The 25,239-nt window shown below is 37.2% G+C and overlaps 2 protein-coding genes across 3 annotated transcripts; both read left to right on the top strand.

Moving 5' to 3' along the window:
- Nucleotides 1-12: 12 nt before the first annotated feature.
- LOC100251871 (uncharacterized) lies at nucleotides 13-13,414 on the top strand. 2 transcript variants are annotated; one of them, XM_002278595.4, is made up of 6 exons: nucleotides 13-975; nucleotides 9,038-9,104; nucleotides 9,399-9,800; nucleotides 12,204-12,547; nucleotides 12,671-12,905; nucleotides 12,992-13,414. In XM_002278595.4, the coding sequence occupies exons 1-5, from the start codon at nucleotides 892-894 to the stop codon at nucleotides 12,884-12,886; spliced, it is 1,113 nt and encodes a 370-aa protein (XP_002278631.2). In that variant the 5' UTR covers nucleotides 13-891; the 3' UTR covers nucleotides 12,887-12,905; nucleotides 12,992-13,414. The 2 variants fall into 2 exon arrangements, with proteins under 2 accessions (XP_002278631.2, XP_059589898.1); XM_059733915.1 differs by having other exon boundaries at nucleotides 232-975; nucleotides 12,671-13,414.
- Nucleotides 13,415-15,431: 2,017 nt separating this feature from the next.
- LOC100246742 (cysteine-rich receptor-like protein kinase 2) lies at nucleotides 15,432-23,294 on the top strand. Its single transcript, XM_010664838.3, has 7 exons — nucleotides 15,432-16,816; nucleotides 20,189-20,305; nucleotides 20,577-20,713; nucleotides 20,810-21,020; nucleotides 21,535-21,769; nucleotides 22,445-22,595; nucleotides 22,754-23,294. Exons 1-7 carry the CDS (start codon nucleotides 16,066-16,068, stop codon nucleotides 23,078-23,080), a joined length of 1,929 nt encoding a protein of 642 aa, XP_010663140.1. The 5' UTR covers nucleotides 15,432-16,065; the 3' UTR covers nucleotides 23,081-23,294.
- The last annotated feature ends 1,945 nt before the right edge of the window (nucleotides 23,295-25,239 follow it).

Here is a 25,239-nt window from a genome sequence, read left to right as displayed (position 1 = left end):
ATCTCTTTGGGAGTTGTTTTTTTCTTTTGTTTGTTTTTTTTTTCCTTCGAATGTAAGAACACTAGATCAGGTGTTAATCACGTTAAGATACTGATGAAATGATGCCTTGTTTCCATGTCTTATGCTTTGGTGTTCTCCTGAGACTTCAATTTGGAATGGAAAAATGGGATAGGTAGTGTGGTACCAGACGGAGCGACTGTGTTTTACTCATTATCTTAGTTGACTTGTATCTCTCTCTACTCTAATTCTATTTTGAAAATCATGGAAAAAAGGCTTTTCCAAAGACCCAAACTTGGAGGGTTACAAAACGGGATTTTCTTGTTTTTCCGTCTTCATGGAAAAGAAAGGGAACGAAAACAATGAAAAGGGAACGAGGAAGAAAACATGAAGTTTTTGGGGAGAATTCTTCGGACATTTATATGGAAATGATTTTTGTTTTTTTTAATATATAAATGAACAGAGCTGATTGCTAGGATTTATTTTTTCCAAACAGAGCCTAACCTCGGTTTTCCGGGCGGAAAAACGTGGAGAAAGGAAAAAGAAAAGAAGAGAAACGTAAAGGGTAGGGACGAAAAGAACAGGAAAAATCAATGCAAGGAAAGAATCAAAGGGCGATGAGAGAAGCGGGTCCGTCCAAAAATCGCCCGCTTCAACCTCCTGAATAAAAACAAAAGAAAAGCCTCTCTTTGGTTCGCTCTCTGCCCCGGATTCCAATACTCGTTCTTCAGAATCTTCGAAATCCCTTTCCGAGCATTTTCTTCATTATCTTGGGAAAATTTTCAAATGGGTGTCTCTGAATTTCATTCAATTCAAATGGGTTTGCCTCAAAATCTAACATGAGTTGGTGGAGTCGGTAATAGATTGAGCTGCTGAGATTATTGCCTCCAGAATATGGCAGTAAAATATGGTTCTTCTCCATTTTCTTGTGTCTCGACTTCTCTTTCTTCACCTTTTCACTCCAAGAGGATTTTCCAGGTACGTTTTGGCTCCTCTGTTTGGTTACCGAGAAAAGTTTGGCTTTTCTCTGAAGAAAATTGTTGGGCCATTTTGTTGATAGTTGTATTATGTGGTTTTCAGTAGCTTAGGAATCTTATCACGGTTGTGAATCTTATTTTTCAACATGCCTATTGATTCTATAATTGTCAAATAGCTTTTATTTCTCTAAAATTTTGGTAGCCATTTGCTCAAATGGTGTGTACATTTACTTTCTTGACCATATTTTTACTTTGTTACAAAGAACACATTGTTACTACCTGGTTCATGTAAGCTCAACTCGACAAAACCTTATCCCAACTATTTGGTGTTTAAGTTTTGGTCTGGAGAATCAAATGTCTTAATAAGGAGTTTCTTGATTCCAATAACCAGTAGAGAAACCCACAATTTTGTGACATGATATGTGGAAAAATAATGAAGTAAGGTAGTTGCTCAATCAGAATGAGCGGTACATGTGGTTCACCCATTTGCGGTATATCCATGGGCAATCCAGCAAGAGGAAATCTACCACCAAATCAGGGATAAGAACATGGACAAAGAGAAAAAAAGGATCTTCTTTATGACCTAGTGAAACTAACTGAATGTTCTGTCACCTACTGAAACCTGACATGGGCACTGTAACACATTATTTTACCACAATCTACCTTCACTTCCATGGTCATATTCCAGAGAAATTTGTGGAGGCACTTTTTGATAAGCTTTCAGCCCTTGGGTTTTTCCTGGAATTGTTATATCAAGGGAGCAAGAGAGTGTAAGGGAGAAGACCCTGTCAATACTCGTATGTAATCCAGAGGGCTAAGTTGTACCCAATCTTTGATCAGTCTTAAAATACCCTAACTAAAGAAGCCATTAGTCACCAGGTTTTGGGGAGGGAAAAATGGTGATGATTATATCTGTCAATAACCTCAATGGTTGGGCTCAGCTTTATAAATTCTTTCCTGGCTCTGCTCTCTATCCATAAGATTTGCTTCCTCTTGCTCATAAGCTGTTGAGTTCAGCTTTATATTTGGTCTTTTTAACCACCTTATTTTCATCTCCACATGTTTAACCTTGCCATTGGATGAAAAATTCGCCATTTTTCTTCACATGCTTCTTTTAACTGACATTTTGGACAAAATGTTAAGAGATTTAACTTGGTGTCTATTCTGTGCAAGAATGGATATTATTGCATTTCTGGCATCTTATAAATTTTTGTAAAATTTTTTCAGTTCTGTAATGAGTAGCTGCCATGATGAAATCAGGATGAACTATGCCTAAAATTATTCTATGCTATCATTATTTTTTGTATTTTCATTTATTATGCTCTATATGGGGTTTGGTCAAGGAATCTAGAACATTTCAATATGGAGTTGCAAGCCAGTGAGAGTCATTGAAGAGAAGATGTAAAAAAAAAAAGTGCACTTTAAGTGGAATGGTATTATAACCAGCCTCGAGAGTAGGTTAGATCTATTGGATGGTGAGGAGTTAGGCAAGGATATGATAGGGTGTGGTGATCATGGTTAGGACAACTCTAATTGTCAAGTTTGGTGGATAGAGGTGGTCTGATGGGGGTGACAAATAAAAATCTAAAGAAATCCTGTACTTATCAGAGCAGCCTCAATGTGGTAACATCAGGTGTTAAAAAGGAGAGAAAGGCTTGGGGTTTCTTTTGCTTTGGGCATAGCAAGCTCCAAGAGAGAGGCCTGCATGAGGTGTGGATATATCTGGATGTAGAGTGCCCTTGATAATTGTGTCATTGTGCTTTGATTGAAGGCTTTCAGTGGTGTGGATAGTTCAATCTGGTAATTGATTTCTAAACCTGAGGTGTTGTTCATCTGAGAAACACTAGTGTGGTGTGACCTTGTTCAATTTGGGTTTGAAAACAAGCCTTCCCTTTGGTATCATGTATGAATAGGACAATCCATGTCAGATTCAATGTGGATCCAACTTACGACTGACTCATGTGATTTGGGTGGTTTGAAGAAATGGGGACCACCATAGCTCCTTTTTTTCACAGGAATCCCTTCTTAATTTGGTTCATCAAATCTGTGGATTTATGAAATCTTTCCTCTGGAATTCCAACAACTTCTAGTAAGATCCAGTTGATGACATAAACAAGGCCAAAATGACACAAATAGGATCATCATGATTAACAGCGTGATCCACCTTGAAAATGAATAATGAGTCCTGATTGATCCTAACAAAACTAGAAAATAATGATACTGGACCTTGAGGATTTGTATACAATCTTAGACATCAAACTGTAGAATGGAATTTGTATATGTTATTATTTATTTATTTTTGATAAGTAAAGAAGAGTAATTGCATTAAAAAGAGGCACTAAAATAGTGGCCCGTGAGATACATGAAAGATACACTCACCCCCTTACAACCGAAACAAAAAACTGACAAGGAAGGTTGAGAATTAGAATTGTCAAGTTTGGTGTATGGACCCACGCTAAAGAAGGACATGGAAGGTTTTTGGGGTGAGCTAGGGGCTATTGGAGGTATGTGGAGTGATCCCTGGTGTGTGGTAGGTGATTTTAATATGATCAAATTCCTTTTCAAGCGTAGTAGAGGTGGAAGGTTGTCCTCTGCCATGAGGAGATTTTTAGAGGACTTAGAATTAAGGGACTTGCCTCTACAGGGAGGTCACTTTACTTGGAGTGGTGGCCTCAATAACCAGTCCAAGTCGAGAATTGATCGTTTCCTTGTTTCTGAGGATTGGGAAGGTAATTTTTTTGGGGTTGTTTAGTGTGCTCTTCCTAGACCGGTGTTTGACCACTTTCCTATTCTTCTTGATGGGAGAGGTTTGAGGAGAGGTCCTACACCTTTCAGATTTGAAAATATGTGGTTGAAGGAGAAAGATTTCAAGACTGTTCCAAAGACGTGGTGGGAGGGGTTCAATTTTAGTGGGTCAGCTAGTTTCATTCTGGCTGAAAAGCTGAAAGCATTGAAAACCTATTATGAGAAATTGGAATAGGGATGTCTTTGGTAAGATAGAGGTTTAGAATGCTTTAGCTTTGAACCTAGTGGATTTTTGCGATAGAGAGGAGAGTTCTCGCTCACTTTCTCTAGAAGAGATGGATGTTAGGAGGGAAGCAAGGGAGAACTATAAAAAATGAGCCCTTTATGAAGAAGTGTCCCGGAGACAGAAATCAATAGAAGTGTGGCTGAAGGAGAGGGATAAAAATACGAAATTTTTCCACAGGATGGCTAATGCTCATAGAAAAAGGAACCGGATGGCTAGAGTAAAAATAAATGGAACGTGGTTCACTAAGGTGAGCGCTATTAAAGAGGAAGTGGGTAGAGCGTTCTAGATTCTGCTCTCTGCCATTAGTGATTGGAGGCCCAACTTAACTGGACTATCCTTTGAAAGGTTGGATGATCTAGAGGTGTTAGGGCTGGAAAAACCTTTTTATGAGGAGGTTTTTGGTGCTCTTTTGGGTTTTAATGGCGACAAAGCACTAGGTCCAAATGGGTTCTCTTTGGCGTTCTGGCAGTCCTCTTGAGAGTTTGGGAAAGATGAGGTAATGAGCTTTTTTTCGGGAATTTCATGAACATGGTCATTTTGTGAGGAGTTTGAATTCAACTTTCTTAGTGTTGACTTCGAAGAAAGGGGGAGCGCAAGACTTGAGGGACTTTAGGCTAATTAGCTTGGTGGGAGAATTGTACAAATAGTTAGCCAAGGTGTTGGCAAATAGGCTAAAAGTGGTGATAACTAAAGTGATTTCCAAGGCCCAACATTCGTTTGTGAAAAGGAGAAAAATTTAGATGGAGTGCTTGTTGCCAATGAAGCCAGTGATTCAATTTTGAAAAGTAATGGGGGTGCGGTTCTTTGCAAACTTGATATAGAAGGCTTATGATCATGTGGAGTAGTCCTTGTTTTTAGTCTTGGAAAAGATGGGTTTTGGGGAGAAGTGGATAAGGTGGATCAGGTGGTGCATATCCATTAGTAGTTTTTCAGTCTCGGTTAATGGAACCCCTTTTGGCTTTTTCCAAAGCTCTAGGGGTCTAAGGTAGGGAGACCCCCTTTCTCTTTATTGTTTGTGATTGCAATGGAGGCTTTAAGTTGCCTTTTGAAAAGAGTTGTAGGAGGAGGTTTTTTTTCGGCTTGCCAAGTGAGGGAAAGAGGGGTTGAAGGGGTCATGGTGTCTCACTTGCTATTTGCAAATGATACCTTAGTATTTTGTAAGGCGTCCCAAGACTAGATGACCTTTTTATGCTGGCTGCTTATGTGGTTTGAGGCTATTTCAGGGTTGAGAGTTAACTTAGATAAAAGTGAGTTGATCCCAGTGGGAAGAGTGGAGAATGTGGAGGATTTGGCTTCATAACTTGGTTGTAAGGTGGGAAGTTTACCCTCCACTTACTTGGGGGTGCCGTTGGGTGCTCCTTTCAAGTCTGTGGTAGCTTGGGATGGAGTTGAGGAGAGGTTCCGTAAGACATTGGCTATGTGGAAGTGTCAATACATCTTTAAGGGTGGGAAAGTTACCTTGATACAAAACACGTTATCAAGTCTGCCTATTTACTTCATGTCGATCCTCCACTTACCAAGGTTGGTCAAATTGAGGTTAGAGCAAATTCGGAGGGATTTTTTGTGGGATGGTGGGCCTCTTGAGCAAAAGCCCCATTTGGTAAGGTGGGCGACCATTTGTTTAGATAAAAGAAAAAGAGGGCTTGGGGCTTGGGGGTTAAGAGTCTTGTTATTCTTAATAAGGCTCTTCTTTGCAAATGGAGTTGGCATTTTGCGAATGAGAGAGAGGCCTTTTGGAATCAAGTGATAAGTGGGAAGTATGGAGAGGATCGAGGTAGCCGGTGTTCTTGCGAGATAAGGGAGGGGTATGGGGTGGGGTTGTGGAAAGCAACTCAGAAACTTTGACACTTCGTAAACAATAAACTTTCCTTTGTGGTGGGTAATGGGTAGAGGGTGAGTTTTTGGAGGGATAAGTGGTGTGGGGACTTGCCTTTGTGTGATTCTTTCCCCTCTTTATTTGCCTTACCTGTTTCCAAAGAGGTTTGGGTGAAGGGTGTTTGGAATGTCTCAGAAGGTGAGGGGAGCTGGAGTCCTCAATTTACTAGACATTTCAATGATTGGGAGGTGGTTGAGGTGGAGAGCCTTTTGTTATGGCTGAGGAGGAAGAGAGTGAATATGGATGAGGATAGGGTGCTGTGGACGCAAGTGAAGAGTGGTAAATTCACTGTAAAGTTTCTCTACAAAGCCTTAGAGTTGGACTCTTTAGTTTACTTCCCAATGAAGATCATTTGGAACTCACGTGTGCAGCCAAAAGTAAGCTTTTTTGCTTGGGAGGCCTCATGGGGAAAAGTTTTAACTTTGGATCAAATCCAGAAGAGGGGTTGGGCTTTGGCAAATAGGTGTTATCTTTGTCATATAAATGAGGAATCCATAGATCACTTACTTATCCATTGTGTAAAGGCAAGGGCTTTATGAGAGATGTTCTCTCTCTTTGGACTTTCATGGGTGTTTCCTTCTTCGGTTAGGGAAACCCTCTTGAGTTGGAATGGGTCTTTTGTGGGTAAAAAGCGCAAGAAAATTTGGAGAGCGGGGCCCTTATGCATTTTTGGGATAGTTTGGAAGGTAAGAAATAAAATCACCTTTGAAGACGACGTGTTGTCCATCCAAAGGCTAAAAGGTTCTTTTGTGTACTTATTATGGTTGGAGACTAAGATGCTTATAAAAGATAGTCCTTTGATGTTAATATATTTCATTGATTGGGTGGGCTTCCTTTGAGGGAGGGGTTGTCTCTTGTTTATCCTTTTGACATTTGTATATCTTATTCTGACCTGTGTAAGAATGATAATTGATCAATCTTATATTGTTTTTAGAATAATGAATTGGGGCTAGCTCTGAAAGTATTATCATTAAGTTTAGGCAGGTTTATATAATGTTGAGCTTTTTCATATCAAAAGAAACTGATTTTCTAGCATTTCTAGTGATTTTTCATTTCCTGCTCCTATGTTGTCAGTGTAGCTTCAAATTCTATTGATATTTATAACTTCCACACTACTTCACTGACCTCAAGTCATGCGCTGTGGTATATTAAAACTTGTATGATCCCTGGCTCTATCATCATCAATTACTACTCTTCCTACCACCCTGCTTTTGCCTCAAAGCATTCAGTGTTATATGAAAAAGTTGAGGGTGAGGAGAAGACTTGCACTTTGGAAACGCCAATATATTTCCAAAGGCGGGAGACTCATTCTCATAAAGAGCACGATGGCTAGTATGCCTTTGTATCAAATGTCCCTTTTCCGTAGGCCAAAGTCAGTTGCGCGGAGGTTAGGAAAATTGCAAAGGGACTTCCTTTGGGGAGGAGGTAATTTGGAGAGGAAAGTGCACTTAGTTAATTAGGAGGTTGTTTGTACGGAGAAGGAAAATGGGGGGCTTGGCTTAAGGAAGTTAGTCCCGTTGAACAAAGCCTTGTTGGGTAAATGGATATGGAGATTTGCTTGTGAAAAGGAAAATCTGTGGAAGCAAGTGCTTTTGGCGAAATATGGGCAAGAGGGTTTTGGTTGGAAGACTAAAAAGGTTAATGGGACATTTGGAGTAGGGGTTTGGAAGGAGATTTTGAAGGAAAAAGACTGGTGCTGGGAAAATATGGCGTTTACTATTGGAAATGGCACCAAAATCAGATTTTGGACTGATCTTTGGTGCGGTTGTACAGTGCTGTCCCAAAGGTTCCCTCACCTATATGGCATGGCTGCTCATAGAAACGACACGGTAGAAGAAATGTGGGATCAGAATGTCGGCCAAGGAGGTTGGGATTTAAGGTTTATGAGGGATTTCAATGATTGGGAATTGGATATGGTAGGTAATTTGCTTCATGTCTTGAGGGGCTATAAACCTACTTTAGAGGAAGATTCAGTCTATTGGAAAGGAAGAAGAAACGGGCAGTTTAAAGTCAAGGAAGCTTACAATTTGGTGGTTAATACCATTGCCAACAACTTTCAGAAAAGTAACATTTGGGTGGATAAAGTTCCAACTAAAATATTGTTTTTTGCTTGGGAGGCCACTTGGGGGAAGGTGCTTACGTTAGATAGGCTTCAGAAAAAAGGGTGGCAACTCCCGAACTGTTGTTTCTTGTGTGGATGTGAAGAGGAATCTGTAAATCACATTCTCATACACTGTATACTGGCAAAAGTCCTGTGGGATATGGTCTTTCCTTTGTTTGGTGTTCAATGGGTCTTTCCAGAAACTGTAAAGGAGGTCTTATTGAGCTGGAGGGGCCCTTTTGTAGGGGAAAAATGGAAAAAGATATGGAAGTCTATCCCGTTGTACATTTTTTGGACTCTTTGAAAGGAAAGAAATAGACTAGCTTTTAGGGGGGGAGTGATAGCAATTCAGAAATTAAAAAATTCTTTTGTCTGTAATTTATGGTGTTGGGCTAGATTGTATAGTGGAGAGAGTTCGTTGTCTCTTATAAGCTTCTTGGAGTGGATAACCTCCAGATAAGGGCTGGTGGGGTTTTTGCTTTCTTTTTGGTGGTGAGGATTAGCTGGTTTGTATACTCCCTGTATACTTTGTGGCTTTTTGGCCTCTTTTAATATATTCAGCGCTTATCTATCAAAAAAAAAAAAAGTTGAACTATGCCTCTTCAGTGATTTTGTCATGATCCTAAAAAGTTATGGTACTTTGGCATACTGGTCAAAATTTGTAAAGCAGAGTAGGTTCCACATCCTGGATTCACCAATAAGTAGACTGAGTCCTGTTGGGGATGTCTGTCAAGGAAGTGCATCATTCTGTGACAATCTTAAAAATTATAGGGCTTTGATTTTTTGTGCTTAATCAGTTTAAAGGCTTTTCCTATATTGGTTAAGATTCATACTCGATGCTACATAATCTATCCATGGCATTTATGAATATATAAGTTTAAGATTTTGCATAATATAGTCATATCTACTGTTTCCTCTGCTCTCTCTCTCCCCCTCCCCCCCTCTCTCTCTTTGTTTTTTGTGCGTAAACTTTGCACTTCTATTTGAGTAAGTTTCTACTACAAAAGTGGCCTATGTTAATTTCCACTCCACTGCTCTTATGCTTTGACATCCAGCTGAGCTCATCACGGAGATCAAATAACAGATATCAAGATGATGTGCAGCTGATGAGAAATACTGAAGGTAGGTTTATTTATTTATTGGATACCTTCCAGGATATATAATTCTGTTTGAGTGTGATTTAGCCAGATCAAATCGGAATTCTCTAGTGAACCTGATATGAAATATATTGAAATGGGAGCTTCTAAATTACAATTAACTGTTACTGTAAGCTTTAATTTCGCCTTTTCAGATACATGTTTTGACTTGGCTGAGTCATAGTCGTAACTTTCAGTCACTTTTACAGTGTGCAATTGCCAGGTTGATTATTGCTGCTCTGAACGTGTCTGTCTTTTTTTGTTCTTCTGTCATTGCTAGTTATGGAGCCATATCACGTCATACATGGAATGTTCAATGTAAAAAGAAGGTTTCCGAAGAGGCAAGCTATTCTATTTGCTACTTCTGAAGATCAATCTCCTTCAGATGAACTCAAACCAGATACTTCAGAGCAAGAAGAGTACCATCCTAATGCTGAAGGCATCCCTTCTGCGAGCATTACATATTTCCATTCAGAGGGTACTGGTGGAAAACCAGGTTTGATCTCATTTTACAATCGTCCATACAAAAGAGCGGATGAAGATCTTATATCTGGTCCACCAAGGAATCAGAACAACCTGCTATGGTTCATTGGTCCTTCTATCCTGGTAGCCTCTTTCATTTTCCCTTCGCTTTATCTGCGCAGAATACTTTCAACTGTATTTGAGGATTCTCTTTTAACAGGTGAGGACACTTGGTTATTTTGGTGCAGAAGTATTGTTTTTCTAAAATCCTTTTCCTTTTAGTTTGACTGGAAAAAATTAGATAAATAATCAGGTTTGACTTGGGTGGGCCTGGTAGGGAATGGTTGCTTTTGGTAATTCTGCTTTTCTTTTCTTTGTAGGAATTTTTGTATGGATCTTCCTAGGTTTTTTTCTTTCTTTTATTCTGTGGTGCCACCTACATTTTAATTGCTTTTAAGGCTAATCGTAACCTGTATAATCATATGGGTACAAGTGTACAAGAGAAAATGAAATGCATGAATGCATAAAAATTGTCCAAGTTGTCATGAAGATTATTGATGGTCCTTAAGACTAGGTGGAACTGATGATTCTAGGGAGACCAGAAAGTGTACTAGTACATGAGATAGTCTAACCGAAGAGCGTGAAATATGAATATCTAGATGGAAAAGCAACAACTAACAAGAGGATGGGAGGGAAAAGATGTTTCTATTAATCCGACTCTCTGAATTGTGTACATGGTTGTTGTTAAATATATACATGAGTAATGCTAGGATTAAGGCTAAAAGCTAGGAAGAGAAAATGGGAAAACATCTGTAAAATTCCTATAAATAATCTAAATATAGGAATGAATCAGCCTAATTAATCCCAGAATTTTAGGCTTGACAGCAAACTCTTCCAAGCTTTATGATCTGATTTGATTTTGGATTCTCAGGACTCTCCGTCAAGCTGGTTCATGGACATTGATCATTCCCAGCTTGCCAAGGATTCCCTGGAGCTGTGGCTAATTGTTTTCCAGTTGACACGAATAGTGTACAAATCAGCCCGTTATCTATCTTTCCTTTAATGAAATGTCGATCAACTTCAACGTGCTTTGTTCTATCATATTTCACCGAATGTGATTTATACTTATGGCAGCCTCGTTGTCACAATACAGCTTCATAGGTCTATCATTCTCCATCTTTATTCCTTTAGGAGAGATTTTAACTATAGGAGTTCACAAATTCCCAAGGCCATTGATCTAAAATCAGCTTTTGCACTAGATCTCACCATAACTGTTTGTTTTTTGCTTCTCCTACCCAGAAGTAGACCGCCTAGCATTGATACAACCTGCTCAGTTAGCATCCGTATACGCCTCCACCTCTAGGTTTGCTGGTTTTTGAAAATAGGAGTTCTTCAGTGCTCCTTTGAGATATCTCAAAAGTCTCACCACTGCATTCATATGTTTTTCATTTGGTGCATGCATATATTGATTAACAATTCCAACTGCAAAGGTAATATTTGGTCTAGTATGGGACAATAAAATCTTGTTCTTTGATTTAGCCACCTCAACGCCTAGGAAGTATCTCAAGTCCCCTAGGTTAATTTCAAATTCGTTAGCAAGGGAATCCTTCAAATTCTGATTTCATTCAGGTTATTTCTAGTCACAATTATATCGTCTACATATACAATTAGTATAGTTACCTTACCTCCTTCATGTTTGTGAAACATTGTGTGATCAACTTGGCTTTGCAAATATCCTTTATCATGAACTGACTTGGTAAAATTTTTCAAACCAAGCGTGTGGGGACTGCATCAATCCATAAAGAGATTTTCTTAATCTGCAAACTTTCCTTCTCCTAAAATTTTCCTCAAAGCCCGGTGGCAATTCCATGAATACTTCTTCCTCTAAATCTCCATAAAGAAAAACATGTAGTTGATCTCGTAAGTTTGTGTGAATCCTTTTGCAACCCAGCTTAGCCTTGTATCAATCAATTTTCCCATCTGATTTGAATTTTACTGTGAACACCTACTTGCAACCTAAGACCTTTCTAATAGGAAGTTCTACCAAGTCCCATGTCCCATTTTTGTGTAAGGCTCTCATTTCTTCTTGAACTGCTCCATTTTTGATCTTGCAAAACTTCCTGAATAGAATTTGGGGTACTCACACCAGAGAGATTAGTAGTAAAGACTTTAAAGGATGGGTTAAACTGACTATAGGAAACAAAATTAGAGATAGGGTGTTGAGTGCAAGTTCGGACCCCTTTTCTAAGAGCAATAGGAAATTCAAATCAGATGAAGACTCATAAACTGATTCAGAACTTTGTAAATTTGGGGAAGTTGGGGAATTTGGAGACTCATCTGTGTTGTTTAAGTTTTCCATGTTTTGTTCAGGGGATTAGGAGTGAGGAATTGGTAGCTCCTTTATTCCTTCTCGAATACACTTTTATCTCTGCTTGTTTTGCCTAGTAATCCTTGGGAATTGAAGCTTTCAGCAAAAGTTGCCCCTTTGATACTGCAATATATTTAATTTGTTGGTGCATGTCTTATTGAATCTTTTGTGCTTCTTTTCCAAATGTTGTTTTGGTTATTTGGCTGCCCTGTTGGATGGTTTCCTTTTCTCCACAATCCTTTGTTCTATCTGCAGATTTTCTCATATTGTTCTTTACGGAAGCCCTCTTCTACTGTGGTGTTGCGGTTTTTCTTCTGCTAATAGACCGTTTACGGAGGTCTCTTGAGCCAGTTTCTGATACAAATAGCCACAGAATCCCAGCTCCTCAGTTGGGGCACCGAATCGCTTCTGGTGCTGCCTTGGTGCTTAGTCTTATAATTCCTATGGTGACCATGGGTTTGGTCTGGCCGTGGACTGGCCCTGCAGCTTCTGCTACTCTTGCTCCATACCTGGTTGGTATTGTTGTCCAGTTTGCTTTTGAGCAGTACGCAAGATATATAAAGTCACCATCGTGGCCAGTAATTCCGGTTGTCTTTCAAGTAAGGACATTGACAACTTCATGCTAACCAACTTTATGTTTGGAATGTTAGTAAGGACCTTCATTTAATTTTTATTTTTATATTAATCTATTATGATTTAAAGAAAAAGTATTTACTTTACAGGTTTATAGATTACACCAACTTAATAGAGCAGCACAATTGGTGACAGCCCTGTCATTCACGGTGAGGGGAGCTGAGATGACCACACACAACTTGGCAATAAACAGTTCACTGGGCACACTTTTGAATGTCCTTCAATTCCTTGGGGTCATCTGCATTTGGTCTCTCTCCAGCTTCCTCATGAGGTTTTTCCCTTCTGCTACAATGACTCAGCAATGATCTTGAATTTTCTGAAAAAGTTGGTAAATTAACATCTCGCTCTGAATAAGACTGCATTGCACTTGGTCTCATTTGAGGTAATCTAATAAAACCTGATGGATCCAGCCTTTGTTGGTTTTTCTGCTCTGGTGGAATTCTGAAACTACATGTGTATTGAAGCATTCTTCTCTAAAGCATATCAAAAGGTCATTGCAGGACATGGAGAAGGAATATTCTAACTGCAGTAGGGACTCTAATGAAAACCACTTTGCTGCTTGGCTGGGACTGATTTTCCAATAGCATGGCTGGAATGCTGGACATCATTCAGCTTATTAAAAGCATCATCTCTTGTTAATGCTTTAGATTGTTCCTTTAACGATCAATGATCTTCTTGCAGTGGCTTAGCAAGGTTAAAGCACAGAGAAAACCACTGAAATTTAGGATCTATATGCTCCTTTGGTTGCTCATTTTCTTCTGTTATTAATTTTTTCTATCCCTTCTGGATACCACAATAAGTCTCCAATCAATAACAGGTTTACATTAGAATCATTCTTCTCCCTATCTGTGCCCTCCCTTAGATTATGCTGCTGTTATTACTTTAGCATTATGGGTATTAAAATGGTCGGGGTTCATTTCTCTTTGGGTTTGTCATTGCTGGGAGAGCCCTGGGCATCCTTCAGTCCCATGCCCATGCTGGTAACTGAGAATCCATTGATGCTTCAGTATATCAAAATCTCTCTTACCCAGATTTCTCATTCATACTTTTGACTTTGTTAGCAGCAGTTTTTGTAGAGAGCATCCTGCGGGTGGGCTCGGCCTAAGAAAGCATGGTTTCTGAGTCGGCCAATAAATGCTTGTAGTAGGCCTTAATCACAGGTGGAAGATCCACCACTGGATGGATAGATTGCAGGTAGGTAGATCTGGAATTCTTTTTTTCTGACAGGTGAAAACCAGTGGAATTAGTATTGAGAAAAAAGGGTCAGAAAAACCCATCAGTGGGACACCATGGTTGACCCAGCCGACACCTAGAAGAAGTTGAAAGCCTTAGAAGTCTTGGCTGGGCAACGTCAATACAAGGCTGTTGGGTCATTGTAACCCATTAAGTGGCGGAATATGGACGGCTGATGGGCTTGGTTTTTCTCAATCTTATCTCATCGGTCTTCCAAAGAAATTCCTTACGATGTGACATATTTATGGAAATGCCATTGGAATTTGGAATGTTTGATGTATGATACCCGTTTGCCAATTAGGATAAATATTTTCTAGGAAAATTAGAGAGAAAGAAAATAAAAGAAAAACAATTTAAATTTAATCAATAAATTTTATATGTCATTTAAAACTTATTTAGTTTATATAATATTTTAATTATATATTTATTTTATTATATTTTTTATATTTTCATAATAAAATCAAATATAAAAAAATAGTTGTACTATTAATATTTTTTGTCATGAGATTGACTTATCTTACATTCATACAAGTGAAAACAAGAAAAGACTTGTATCAATATTACAAGGGCATGTCCGTGGGAACAAAATAAATATTTTGTTTTTATACCCGTTTTTATGCTAATGGAAGAGAAAATAAATTTATATTTTAGGTAAATGAGAGTTAGAAGACGGATTTTTATTTAATTAAAATCAAAATACACTTAGATTGTGTTTGTTAGTAATTGTATAAAACATTTTTAGTGTTTCTAACATTTGATGATAAAAAAATTTAAGTGTTAAAAAAGTTAGAAACGCTTCCTAAAATTATAACTAAATAAATTTTTATTTTTATTAAAAATATTTTCAAATTATAATTCTCAAAAATAAAATCACTTACACAATAACAATAATTATGATTTCTTTTATTTTCAATGAGTAAGGAAAAAAGTTAGAATTATTTTAGAGAGACTTTGGCTGCCTGTATTTAGAATATCATTTATTTTTTAAATTTCAATTGATGACTTTTAGGTATAGTTGGAAGCTGTTTTTAAAAATAATTTTTTGTTTTTAAGAATAAAAAAATAAAAATATATTTTACAATCAACAAATATAAAATTAGATATTTTTAAAATACTAATTTGCTTATTATTAATTTTTTTTTTGAAAGATTATTTTAAAGTACATTTGTCAATGATTTTAGAAAACGTTTATAATATTTTTGAATATTTGAATTTTAAGTGTTATAAATGTTGGATGAGTTTCATAAAATAATTGTTAAATGAGTTTATATATATGAATGATGAAAATAAAATATTATGAATATAAGTTATTTTGAAAAAAAATAATTTAAAACATAGAAAACAAACTTTTATTCAATAAAATAGTTTTCAAAAACAGATAAATAAAAAATAAAAAATAAAAACTAGTTTTGGAAACGCTTGCTGGTCAAAGCGTGTATTTTTTAGTTTTTATTTTGTTTATTTTTCTAGCTGAAAGATTCTGAGAAGTGTATTGAAGGGAACAAAAAGTGAAGCAAGTGAGAGGGAGGGTATTTGTGCAATTTGATACCAAAATAGGGGCATAAAAAAGGAGGAGCTCTATAATAACCAAATTTCAAACATTGCAACCGTTAGTGGGCCCAATAAATCTCCACTCGTTGAATCCCTTGCATGATCCGGGAATTCAAAGCCAAATCGTTAGCTTTTATGGCACGGAACTAGAAGTCAAAGTCCCTTGCGCTTCTTTCATTCCATGGCAACTGAGGGGTCAAACCGATTCTCTTATCATTTTTCTTGATTCAACTTCTAATATGATTACGGCTAGAAGCCACCTCAAAGTTCCCGCAACCGGGTCTCTGTATATTTCATGTTTGGTGTCCTAATTCTATCAGTTTGAAGAAAAATTGACGCTGGATTGAGAGGAAAATCCATAGGAGTTATTGGTACTGTTCATGAAAACAGGCCTTGATTTTGGTATATATCGATATCATCCAAGGGCTTTTCTCTGTTTGCAGTTCTGAATTTCGACTCTTCTGGGGTTTGTTTGGTTGAGGATTTACTCATGTGTGTTTTTGCCAGATCGACGTTTCCCTATCAAAATGGATTTCTATTTAGGAGTCGGTGGACAAAATGGTTACTTTGTTCTTCGAAGTTCATAACTTATCTGGGATGATTTTTTATGATATACTGCATAATTTTTCTGTGGGTGTTCTTGTATATTTGATCTCTTGACATTTATCAACAAAAGAGTGAAACTTTGGCTGTTCTAGATATGGGAATTGTAGGACGGATGAGGGTTGTTTTTCTCTTCTTAATGGCTTCAGGCTTTGTTAGTAATTTAATGGCTGACCCAAGAACAACTGTGGCTGGATTTCAATGCAATTCAACAGAAGCTGTTTCGTCTGTTCTTCTTGCACAAAATTTTGTTCCTGCAATGGCTAATCTGAGCACTCAGGTTAATGAAGATGGGTTTGGAACTTCTATTGTGGGTGAGGCCCCAAATGCTGTTTTTGGACTTGCTCAGTGCTTCAAAGACCTTAGCTCCATTGACTGTCAACTCTGCTTCTCTGAAATTCGGTCTATTCTCCCAAAGTGCTATCCAGATACAGGTGGAAGGATATTCTTTGATGGGTGTTTTGGCCGATATGAGAATTTCTCGTTCTTCGATCAAGGTATGGATTCAGTACAGTTAAAAAACTGTTCTTCTAGCAAGAACAGTTCTCAGCCTGGTATATTTAAAGAAGCTTTAGAAAGGGTCATTGAAAGTGTGAGCTTAAAGGCTCAGAAGAATCAGGGTTTTGCGGTGGCATCCCATTCGGTCTCCAATTTGACATTACATGCTCTTGCACAATGTTGGGAGAGCTTAGATAAGAAGACCTGTAATTCGTGCCTCCAAGCTTCTGCTTCATCAATCATGTCATGTTATCCAGGTGTTGACGGCCGGTCTCTCAATGCAGGCTGTTATATGAGATATTCAAATGAGGTTTTCTGGAATTTGAGCCGGCACACTGGACTTTCTGCAGGTATTCCTTTGTCTTATATGGAATAGATTTAGGGACAATACTGAAACCACTAATATATCTTTAAAACTAAAGCTACCTTAATTGAAAAATTAAATTGTATTGCAAGGTGTCTGTGAAATCTAGTATCTGTAGGTTTTGGTACTTCACAGCCCAAGATTGTGGAGTGGATTAATAAGATGGTTATTGGAATCAATGTCTTGTATCAATTCATTAGTATCCAGGTTGAAATGTGTTGCTATGTCTTAACCCCAAGGTGTATTTAATACTATTTTTGCAATTCCTTATGGAATATATTTGGGTCATGTCTTCAAAATTTAGTTTCAGGTTGAGAGAGGTGGGGGAGAGCTGAAGAGCAGCTCTGTAATCCTAATTTTCTCTGTGTGCGTGTCTATATATATATATATATATATATATATATATATATATATATATATGTATATATATTCCTCTCTGCAACATGATTAGAGCCTGTTGTATGGTCTCACAAAGAGGAAGGAGGAAAAAGGACAATTGTTTTATCATAGTGATGAGCTTCGATTCCAACACCAAGAGGTTCTTTAGCTTTACTTTCTGCAGAGTTATTTTGTAAAGCAAACATTTATTTTAGCATTTTCAGTAGAAGAATAAATATGCTTTTCATTTTGCGTAGGCTTGATGGAATAGTATGAATTCAGTTTTGAGTTGAGAGGGGGGATGGGGCTGGTCATTCTTGTGGATGGTTTGCTCTCAGGGTCATGAGAGAGTGACCCTTGGAGAGGGGTTTTAGTGTGACCTCTACAACAGTGCTTTGTGGGGAAATTGATGATGACCACTATCAGAGCAAACTTTTTTAGGAATTTGGGAGTGGCTCTAGTTGAATGGTGCTTGTTTTTATAACTGAAGGTTTATGAGTTTCACGATCACCTCTTTTTCCAAGGTCTGGGGTTGTGATCCATATAATTTGCACTGGTCAGTATGTGTCTGTGTTTTAGAAAACCTTGGAATCTATTATCCCATCGTAGTGAAGTTCTCTGATCCTCTTCAACCATGGATATAACCGTAACATGCCATGTAAAAATTCAGGGTTGTGCTGTATTGTATTCAGTATTCCTATACTTTCTGCATATATTTACTTGACCATCTGTGTTTTTATGCATGATATTTTGGCATTATTTCTTGTTTCCAAGATATAGAAAAAATGTAGATTGACATGACTAATCGAGAAGCAAATGACAAAACCAATGCTTACAAGAAGCAGAAAACAGATAATTTTGTATTACATTATAGCTGGAACCAAATCCTGGAACAAACACATCAAGTTACATGGCTAAAACTAATAATTGTCTCGCAAGGTGTCCATGAAATCTAGTATCTGTAGGTTTCTGTTCTTTCACACCCCCACTATTGTTGAGTAGATTAGTAAAAGTGTATTGGAATCAATGTCTTGTATCAATTTATTAGTATCCAGGTTGAACTGTGTTGTTATGTCTTAAACAGGTGTGTGTGTGTTTTCAGTAGTTAGTACTATTTTTTGTATGTGTATAGTCCTTGTAGAATATATTAGGGTCATGTATTTAAAATTTAGTTTCAGGTTGAGCTTGGAGGAGAGCTGAAGTGCTGCTCTGTAATACTAATTTTCTCAATATATAATCTATTCTGCTCTGCAACATGATTAGATCCTGTTGTACGGTCTCACAAGGAGGAAGGAGGAAAAAGGACAATTGTTTTATTATAGTGATGAACTTCGATTCCAACACCAAGAGGTTCTATAGCCATACTTTCTGCAGAGTTGTTTTGTGAAGTAAACATTTATTTTAGCATTTTATGTAGTAGAAGAATAAATATGTTTTGCATTGTGTAGAGGCTTGATGGAATTGTATGAGGTTAGTTTTTGAGTTGAGAGGGTGATGAGGATGAATCTTCAAGATATATATCAAGAAAGGGAACTAGTATTAGTTGTAATTAAAGTAGGATTAATATTACTTGGAATTAAATTAGGATTAATATTTGTTGGAATCAAATTAGGATTAGCTAGTTGAGTTATAATATAATTAGAATTTGAGTCATGATAGGTTATTAGAGTCCTAGTAGACTTTGGATGTTATAATTAGAATTAGAATCATAATAGGTTATTAGAGTCCTAGTAGACTTTGGATTTCTTAGAGAAACCTATAAATAGGCTAATCAATGTAAATCAAAGAGATGATTTGATATGAATAATATTATATTTTCTTTCATTGCAAGGTTGCAACCCTCAATGGTGAGATTCCATTGATTTCTTCTAGGTGAGACTCCTAGAAGGCCTTAGTGAGACATTAAGGTTTTCCATCTTTTCTTCATTGTTTATTCTTTTCTCTCTATTTCTTATCTTATAATTTTCTCTACCATAAAATTTAATTATTGTTCCTCTCCTTACACCCTAAAAGTAAAACCCTAGCCCACCTACCCTTGAGTGTAGGCAACCATCCTAGGGTTGTCCTACATCAGAGGGGGCATCTTGAGACATGGGGCTGGCCAGTCATGTGGATGGTTTGGTCTGAGGGTCACGAGAGTTTGACTCTTGGAGAGAGGGTTTAGCATGACCATCATGACAGTGCTCTATAGGGAGGTTGAGAATGGCCCCTATCAGGGAAAGTTTTTTCAGGAATTTGGGAATGACTCTTGTTGAGTGGTGCTTGTTTTTATAACTGAAGTCTTATGAATTTCATGGTCAAATTTTTTCCTGATTTCCTGGATGTGATCCATAAGATTTTCTTTAGGCAGTATGTGTTTGTGTTTTAGAAAACCTTGGATTCCATTACCCCCATCATAGTGAAGGTCTTTTTTCATCTTCAACCATGGATATAATGATATAACATGGTGAACCATGTAAAAATCCAGGGTTGTGCTGCATTGTCTTCCATGCTCCATGCATACATGTGATTGACCATCTGTGCTCTTCTTCATGATATTTTTGTACAAGTAGTTCTTTCCAAGACATAGAAAAAATGCAGATTGACATGACCAATTGAGAAGCAAATGACACAAGCAGACATGACCAATCGAGAAGCAAATGGCACAAGCGATGCTTACAAAATGTAGAAAACAGATAATGTTGTATTACATTATAGCTGGAACTGAATCCTGGAACAAACACATAAAGCTACATAGCCAAAACTAATAATCTAGAATGAGGAAATACGAGATCCAAGAAAAGAATTGACAAGAAAACTAAACGAGCTCAAATAGAAAGGGTGTACAAAATAATATAACACTTTCTACTTCAGAAGACATGTTAGCTGATGTTTTATTTTGAAAGAAAGTCATGTTATGCAGTAAAGGGCTATGTGATTGTGTCCATTTTTGTTTCTTCCATATTTATCCTGTTGCTGATGACTGAAATCTTATATTCAGGGAGAAAGGCCCTCTATATCATATTAGGTTTGGCTGTTGGTGGATTTCTAATCTTAGCTGGAATAGGCTTGTGGAAAAAGGGGCACCTAAGACAGTCATTTGGCAAATCTTTGAAAGGTGAGTAAATTGGAAATAGTTCCAATTTCAATTGCTAAGTGAAATTCCTTCTCTTTGACAGGGCCTTTATCTGGTGCACAGTAAGAATTTTGGGTTACCAAGTCCAAATGCTTGTTCAAATCTTTAGAGTGGCCACTTTGTGCCAAAATTTTAGAGATTAGGACCATATCTAACTCATCCCTCTATGACCCCACTTGGGCTGTCACTGAATAATGGCCTTTTTTTTTCTTTTCTATTGTGTCCATTGGGTTCTGAATTGGTCATTCTACAGATATATATGGATCGGGATTATCTTCTGCTCTTGCTCACTCCCAGCTAAACTTTAGATACCAGGAATTGAGACAAGCAACTAACAATTTTGATTCATCAAACAAGCTTGGACAGGGTAGTTATGGGAGTGTCTACAAGGTAGGACAGCTGAAACCCAAGAAATGGTTTTTTTTTTTCAAGTACTTAATTGCCTGTTCTTTCTGAAAATAATTATTTCTTAATATTCTGCTGCAGGGAATTCTTTTGGATGGAAGAGAAGTTGCAGTGAAACGGTTGTTTCTGAATACAAGACAGTGGATTGATCAGTTCTTCAATGAGGTGCATCTGATCAACCAGGTACGCCACAAAAATCTGGTGAAGTTGCTAGGTTACAGTGTGGATGGCCAAGAGAGCTTGCTTGTTTACGACTACTACCCCAACAAGAGCTTAGATCATTTTATATTTGGTAAGATCAATGGAGAGATCTCTCCATGGACTTATTTTTCGTGCTATTTTGAGTTCTATTCTTTATTAATTTAAGGTGCATGTAACAGTATCTTTTGAGCATCAAATAACACAATAAACAAGTTATATATTAGGAAGAAACTTCAGACGAACTTCTGGCTGAACCCTTATAGCAGTATTATTCTAAATTCGATTTTCTGTAGGTTTCTTCATCACATTTAAGTCCAATAGGGTTGGTAATCACTTGGAAAGTAATTCCTCAAAGAAGCAGGCAGTGCCTGCTTTGTATTGAAAAGGCCATTTTTTAAAGAAAGTATTTGGTTAAAGTTACATGCCCAAGTATCGTCTTTCTGCCTTCATATTTGTTACTTCAGATGCATCTGAAAACCGTTGGAAATCTTTGTATTTGCATTTATAAGTTATTGCTAGCAGTTTACTAGTTCAGTCCTATAGAAAAGCACCTAGTGTTACTGATACTTGATGATTTCTTAATTTGGTTCCGATTGTTCGAACAGATGAAAATCAAGCCCAGATTTTAGACTGGAAAAAGAGGATCGATATCATTCAAGGGGTGGCAGAAGGTCTTTCTTACCTCCATGAGGAGTCTGAAATCCGAATAATCCATAGAGACATAAAAGCAAGTAATATTCTCTTGGATGACAAACTGAAGCCCAAGATAACTGACTTTGGCCTTGCAAGATCTTTCGCAGAGGACCAAACTCATCTTAGCACTGGAATAGCTGGTACCCTGTAAGAGCATGATACCTCACTTTTAAAATTCTTACCATGAATTTTCTAAAATACTTGGATCAAATTCACGCAATTTGCAGTCTTGAATTCCATAGAATCATATGTGTTTGTCATACGAAAGAGTGCTTTTTTTTATTTTTTATTTTTTTATTACATGCTTAAGTTCATTTTTTAGGATTGAAAATGAATGCATCAAAAAGAAAGAAAAATAAGCATTAATGTGGCTTAACATTATCATATAAGGTGCTTCTCGCTTCTTTCAAAGTCGAAAGGTTTTGCCACAGCTCAAATTATCCATCTTACCTGTTGTAATCCTTTTTTCCAATTCAAAATTTTACATTTTTTGACATGATAGAAAACAAGCAAGCACAATAATAAAAAACGATCTTATCCAATTTCTTGTCATTGTAAAGCTAAAAATTTTGCTTTGTGGGTTCTGGAATAACTTCTTTACATATCCCAATATGATCTAAGTTAAACTTTTTATTGTTATTTTCAGTATTTGCTTCAATTTTTTGTCTGAAGTCCATGCTAGAGAATGAGTTCTGCTTTCAAGTGCTATGGAAAAATTGAAACTGTTTCATCTTCATGTGCTGTCCAGAACTCCCTTATTCAATTTTTCAAGATTTGGAATCTGTTATATTTAATAGAACTAAAAGAAACAATTGATTGCAGAGGTTATATGGCTCCTGAGTATGTTGTCCATGGGCATCTGACAGAGAAAGCTGATGTATACAGCTTTGGAGTACTTCTACTTGAAATTCTGACTGGGCAGAGGTGCAGCAATGGCACTGGAGCAAAACCCGGGCAATTTTTCTTAGCTAAGGTATAGATTTTACTAGGAAGTAAGAGAGTGTTTAGGTTTTTCCTAAACAATGATGATAATATTCACATCTTTAAAAATGCAAATTTCCTATCAGTGACCCCTCTATACATCTTGGTGTTTACAAGGCTAACCAGCTAGCAACTCATTGTTGTATCCAGATATGGAGTCATTACAAGGCTGAAACAGTTGATGAAATAATGGACAGACATTTCTATGACGAAGAAGTGAAAGATGAGATTTTGCATGCCGTTCATGTGGGATTATTGTGCACACAAGCTACACCAAGTTACCGCCCCACAATGGCAAAAGTAGTGGAATTGCTGAGAAGCACCAAGAATCAAGAAAATGTTTTTCCAACAGATCCACCATTTTTAGATGTTTTATCAGTGGAAAACCTGGAAGAAGGTGACGGTATTCATTTGCTATCTGGGGCCTCTGCTCCTGGCTTTTCAGGATCCACGGGAAGTGTACTATATGGAAGATAACCTGAATACTTGATGTATTATGTTTAGTATTCTTAAATACAGGTTTATGGTGAACTCACTGATGCATCCAAGAGGCTCCACTTCCTTATGTTGGTCCTTCTCTTGAGCTCCCCCATTTTTCACTCCTGTATTTATACTAATCCCCTTTTTTTTTTTTTTTTTGTATTCTGCATATAGTGTTCTATTGGTCAGATGCAACTCTTTTGATTTCAAACTTTATGGTTTATGTTCTATCCTTCTCAAAGAGGGGTTACCTGCATGGTATCTTAAGAACTTGCCAAGTAAGCTGTTGTAGGATAAACAAACAAGCTGTCTTAGGGGCTGTTTGGATTATAAACCAACACACAATGACACAAAATCAGCTGGGATTTGCTGGACTATAGTTGGATGGGGTCTTCACATAAGGAAAGGACAAACATAGGAATGTGATTGTTTTTTTCCAAGTGCCAGGAATTTTCAGAATATGGGTGATGAGTCAGGTTTCTACAATTCTTACTCTTTCATCCAAAAGCAGGGGGTTGGTTTGATGGGCTCTATTCTCTTATCAGAGCTGCTATGGTGTAGCAGGTTTGCGAAGCAGAACAAGGCAGTTCAAAGAACTCTCCATATTTCCTCAAGCCCATGACTATAGGTAGTAGCCTATTTTATTGTACATTAGATAGAAAATCCTGAATCATTTACAAATACTGTAAACAATTTCCATTAGCAGCTACTCAAGAACGACAACTGCTTTTTCCCAATCTAACCTTGAATTTCTTCACTCTAAATGTGTATACGTTCTTTATTTTTCTGTGCCATTCCTAAAATCCTCGCAGAAGTCTTTGTCGGCCCTTCCTTTTTGTTCTTTTCATGATGGCTTTCCCATTGGCTATCACATTCCTGATCCAATATTCTTAACCTTATATTGTCATTATGCATGTATATACAAATGGTCCTTGGGACCCCCATCTTTGGTTTTTCTTAACCCACATGGTAAGAGGCAACATATTGTTTCTCTTTTAGAATTTCCATGCCAATGTGCATCCCCCTCTTTCTAGATTCTTGATCACTTTTGACCACGAGCCCTTCACTTCTACTCAGATTTGCACAAAAATGTGCATGTGCTATGTTTGTGGTCTTTTATCAGGGAAGCAAAAGAGTATGGACAACAAGGAGAGTATCATGGTTCTTAGACTACTCTCCTAACTTTCTTCTTTGAAGGAACAGAAGAGCAATCTTTTCTTCTAATCTCTGAATTAATTTAATAATGTAGTTTTTCACATTTTGTGATCTGACGAATTCAATCTCTAGATTCCTCTAAATGATTCATGATGTTCTCCACTAACTTCCAGATTTGATCCTTGTGATCATTACACTTATGGAATCTGAAGCTCAATCCATTATGACTACTCTTACTTGTTCCATTTGGTCTTTTCTATGAACCAAACTTCTTAAATATTGGGATCACGAAGCAAGTAGATCAACTCGATCAAATACAGCAATTGAACCTTCTCCAATAGTGCTTTTAAGAGGTCAAAGGCATGAAAAGCCACTTCAAAAGAGTTGGCTACCAAAGCTGAAAGATACACACACAACATACAAAAGAAGACTTCTTATTAATCAATCAATGGCCAAATTTAACTAATCAACAAGAAATTTAAAATAATGAAGTCAACACTAACTGGTCTTAATTAATACTCTTTAATTAATAGACACCAGTGAGTGTTGCCACCACCGAACCTTGGGAGGATTAGGCTAGATTGCTATCGACTAATACTCTTTAAATCATGAGTTTTTTCTTTCTTGGATATTTTTATGTGAAGATATACATGCTTTATATAATTGTGCTTGAGTTGTATATGAGAGACAGAGGTTATTCCAGAAGGCAAATTAATTAGCTTGAAATATAAGTTCCTAGAAATTCTTACTTGGTTGAAATTATTTTTCTCATTAATCATGTAATTATATTTCTTTAAAAATCATATACCTAGTTTGCCTTTAAAATATACTTATTTTACTAACTCCATCTCTTATTATTACTATTATTATTGTCTCCAATAATATACCTTCCCCTTTGGCTCCATGTTTTTTGTTTGTTGTCCTCTGTTCCTCAATTCTGTGACAATTTTATTCTCAAACAGCTTGTCTGTTCATTCTAAATTCCAGAGTAGGTGGTATTT

Source organism: Vitis vinifera, chromosome 17 (genome assembly GCF_030704535.1).
Source record: "Vitis vinifera cultivar Pinot Noir 40024 chromosome 17, ASM3070453v1".
NCBI lineage: Eukaryota > Viridiplantae > Streptophyta > Magnoliopsida > Vitales > Vitaceae > Vitis > Vitis vinifera.
The sequence above is the reverse complement of the archived record's forward strand: the minus strand, read 5'-3'. Positions and strand labels throughout refer to the sequence as shown.

Excerpts from the sequence above, each read along its gene's own strand:
- LOC100246742 (XM_010664838.3), top strand. The coding sequence starts at position 16,066 with ATGGGAATTGTAGGACGGATGAGGGTTGTTTTTCTCTTCTTAATGGCT. Across the intron at positions 20,714-20,809 it reads GTTATGGGAGTGTCTACAAG|GGAATTCTTTTGGATGGAAG; the intron begins GTAGGACAGCTG and ends ATTCTGCTGCAG. Across the intron at positions 21,770-22,444 it reads ACTGGAATAGCTGGTACCCT|AGGTTATATGGCTCCTGAGT; the intron begins GTAAGAGCATGA and ends AATTGATTGCAG.
- LOC100251871 (XM_002278595.4), top strand. The coding sequence starts at position 892 with ATGGCAGTAAAATATGGTTCTTCTCCATTTTCTTGTGTCTCGACTTCT. Across the intron at positions 976-9,037 it reads ACTCCAAGAGGATTTTCCAG|CTGAGCTCATCACGGAGATC; the intron begins GTACGTTTTGGC and ends TTTGACATCCAG. Across the intron at positions 12,548-12,670 it reads TAATTCCGGTTGTCTTTCAA|GTTTATAGATTACACCAACT; the intron begins GTAAGGACATTG and ends TTTACTTTACAG.